This window comes from Sphaeroforma arctica (genome assembly GCF_001186125.1).
Source record: "Sphaeroforma arctica JP610 unplaced genomic scaffold supercont1.1867, whole genome shotgun sequence".
Classification (NCBI taxonomy): domain Eukaryota; class Ichthyosporea; order Ichthyophonida; genus Sphaeroforma; species Sphaeroforma arctica.
The window spans coordinates 5051-8279 of record NW_014038691.1 but is presented as its reverse complement, the minus strand read 5'-3'; the positions used below and the strand labels follow the sequence as shown (position 1 = coordinate 8279).

Here is a 3229-nt window from a genome sequence, read left to right as displayed (position 1 = left end):
ATATTAATTTATGAATCAGCGTCGCCATGGCTCACTGTCTCACTCGCCTCACTATTTTAATTTTGTTTTTTTTTAAAGTCATTTCTAAACTAAAAAGTAAATAATAATTAAAATAACCGTCTCACCGGCTCACCTCCTCACTCGCCTTCGATCTGCTGCCCCTTCTGACTGTGCTATTTTTTTTTTTGAAAATATTATTATTTACTTCCGCACAAGTATTGACTCAGAAGTCCCAACACTGCCAATATTTGATTTATTTTTGTATTCGTATGTGTATGTAAATTCTTAAAAAAAATTTAAGTGATAAATAAAAAACAATCGCCTGACAAGTGACGCCTAAAAATGCAGTGATTATGGAATATTCTGAAGACTCGAGGCTATAAGTATACGCGAATGTCTTCGTGATACCTTCATAATCCCTCAACTTATTGTTGCAATGGAAATAATAAGTTATTCTTTATACCACATTTATAACTATGACGATCTCTTGTAACTTTAGAAAGCTTCGCCGTAGGCTCAGATCCAGAAAGGACGGAAAAGGCGGAATGAAACTTGACGCAAATTCACCACTACCATCATTGTTGTCGTTGGTGGACATTGAAACTTCCGATACATCTGGCGATATGGTCACCACAAATTCACTAGCTGCTCAGTTTGAGAAGCGACGCGTTGTATTGATACTTCCCGAGAAACCCAAAAAGAGTCCCGAATCTATCAGCGAAGCATTCAAAATGGATTCGTCACCTCCAGCGCCAACGAGACCCCTCACATCCCGCCCACATCGGCCAGCACATTTGAAACTCACTAACTTAAATCAACCAAGTAGCTTGTCGTCAAGTAGGTTACAGGGCAACTGTACTGCAATTGAAACATTATCTGAATGTGAACCACACCCTCCACCTGTGAGCCCCACATCTAAAATACTACGCAGATGCGAATCTTCGCAAGCCAGCGTATTTCTCGAGTCACCGGTACAATTCACAAACAACGATTTGACACCAAAGAGTTGTACATGGCATCACGTAAATGCACTCCAGAAAGAAAACTCTCACTTGGAAGTACCGAGACCCCATACCATGCACAGGCTACAAAAAAATACTGAGAAGTCTGAGTCGCGCAAAAGATCATTTAGGAATACAATGCGAGTACATTTCGACTCAGAACAACACGAGTCTACGACATATGGTCGGGATTATGATCGAAGACCATACATAGCCGAGGATATCGCACAACTGCAAGTATATCACGAAGTAATGCAATTTAAACTTACAGAAATGAATATACATCCCGCTTCCGTACGCAACGTAAATTTTCATCTAGCAGCCACAACCACAGATAATAGAATCCGCATAATCCAGACGCTGGAAAGCATGCTGATAAACTATCATATTTCCAAGGATAACAAGGCGGATGATTGCAATGGCTTGGTGATGGTCGACAGTTTAGAGCTACTCAGAAATAAAAGAGGAATCGACTATGGAATTCGCGAGTTTAATGTAGAATCGGAGCTAGCTGGTGAGCTTCAATAGGTAAATTATAAACTGACAAATGGGAACAAAAGACAGCTAGAGACGGAATAAATCAGCCCAAGATATAACGCAAATTACATTATGTCGCAACCTGTATTCAAAACAAACTCACTATATATGTTGTGTGTCGTGTTTTGTTGTCCACGATCATTGATTGTAAGAATTCAATATCGAACACACTCTATTACTGGTGGTGAGTTATCATGTGTCTTAGGCAAGGCCCTTGTAACCCATGATATTTTATATCTATACCTAAATTATATTTGAAACCGACGTGTTGGGGAATAAGTGCGTTTCGCATACTTATGTATTGCCATTGTACTCATTCATAGCCATTGTACTCATTGTGTGATGTATAGTGCTACTATTGATTCTACTTTACAGGCAAAAAGTCGAGCAACTGTCTGTTGCGAATATAAACAAGTCGACGGGTACATCGACACGCGTATTATGGTAAGCTACACAGGACTACAAAACTGGAGTCGGTTCAGAAGCACGCGTTTTTGATATCAAATGCGATAATCTCCTAAATAGCAATACCGAAGGATATGAAAGCCCGGGGTACAAAGGAAATAACATACAGCCGCAATCCGCAACACGACAATAACATCGATATTGTTATAATTTAGTTTTTTTATTGTTATTGACTATATTGTCCCTCACCCGATAATCGAATATAAAATAAGTATTGAACCAGACCTTCTACTGCTGGCAAATTCATTCCTGTCTTAGACAATGACCTTGCCATCCATAATTTTTGTATCCCCAGATTATATTTCGGATCAGATGCGTCGGGAATGAGTGCACTTCCCATATCCAATGACAGTCATTGTGTGATATGAAATGCTTTGTGTATCTAGTCACTTCCTGACTTGTATCCGGCTTATATTCTTGGACACGGATGATCAGGTACACAAAATCATTCCCGATATTCCGTATATCTCCGTGATTTCTGGTTTGTATATATGCAAATAATTGCATATTCGTACATTTAAAACGTGAACTCACTGTGCATACGAAAACAAATGCGAGGGTTTGAATTCCAAAATGTTGCGCATATAACAGAGGCTTCCAAATACTTGTTAACGTTTGTACCGAATCGGAATCAATGCACACAATTGCGAACGATAGTAAACTAACCGATATGACAACCAGGGAACAGTCGCAATATGGTATATATAATAAAATGTGATCGCAACGTAACAGATTGTGAAAATAAATTAAATAGTGTCCGCAAATTGTGGTGGATACGATATTATTGTTTTCGAATAATATACGAGTATGCATATGCTTTACACATTCTCTTTCATAATATTTGTCAATATCTATGTCAACTTGACAATATCCCCGGTTGATATATATAAAATCATTATTATACTTCAAAGGTATATATATATAAATATTTATATATATATATATATATATTTATATATATATACATATATATATTTCTATATCTATTTTTAAATATATAAATATGTAACATAACATAACATAATATGATACAATATAAAATAATATAATATCATATATACATACACACATACATACATACATACACACACACACACACACACATATATATATATATATATATACTTAAAATAGACATAATTGTACAAGAATATATCTATATATAGATATAATTATCTTTCCCTAGAAATCTAGCAATCTATACATATATACAAATAGACATATAA

General features: G+C 36.2%; 2 protein-coding genes across 2 annotated transcripts; one reads left to right on the top strand and one right to left on the bottom strand.

The window, feature by feature from the left end:
* The first annotated feature begins 423 nt into the window (after positions 1-423).
* Positions 424-1600, top strand: SARC_11776 (hypothetical protein). Its single transcript, XM_014294134.1, has one exon. It carries the CDS (start codon positions 477-479, stop codon positions 1527-1529), a length of 1053 nt encoding a protein of 350 aa, XP_014149609.1. The 5' UTR covers positions 424-476; the 3' UTR covers positions 1530-1600.
* Positions 1601-2122: 522 nt separating this feature from the next.
* Positions 2123-2879, bottom strand: SARC_11775 (hypothetical protein; the record flags this gene model as incomplete). Its single annotated transcript, XM_014294133.1, has 1 exon — positions 2123-2879. A coding segment is annotated over one exon (633 nt), but the record flags the coding sequence as incomplete, so codon positions are not given.
* Between the last annotated feature and the right edge of the window lie 350 nt (positions 2880-3229).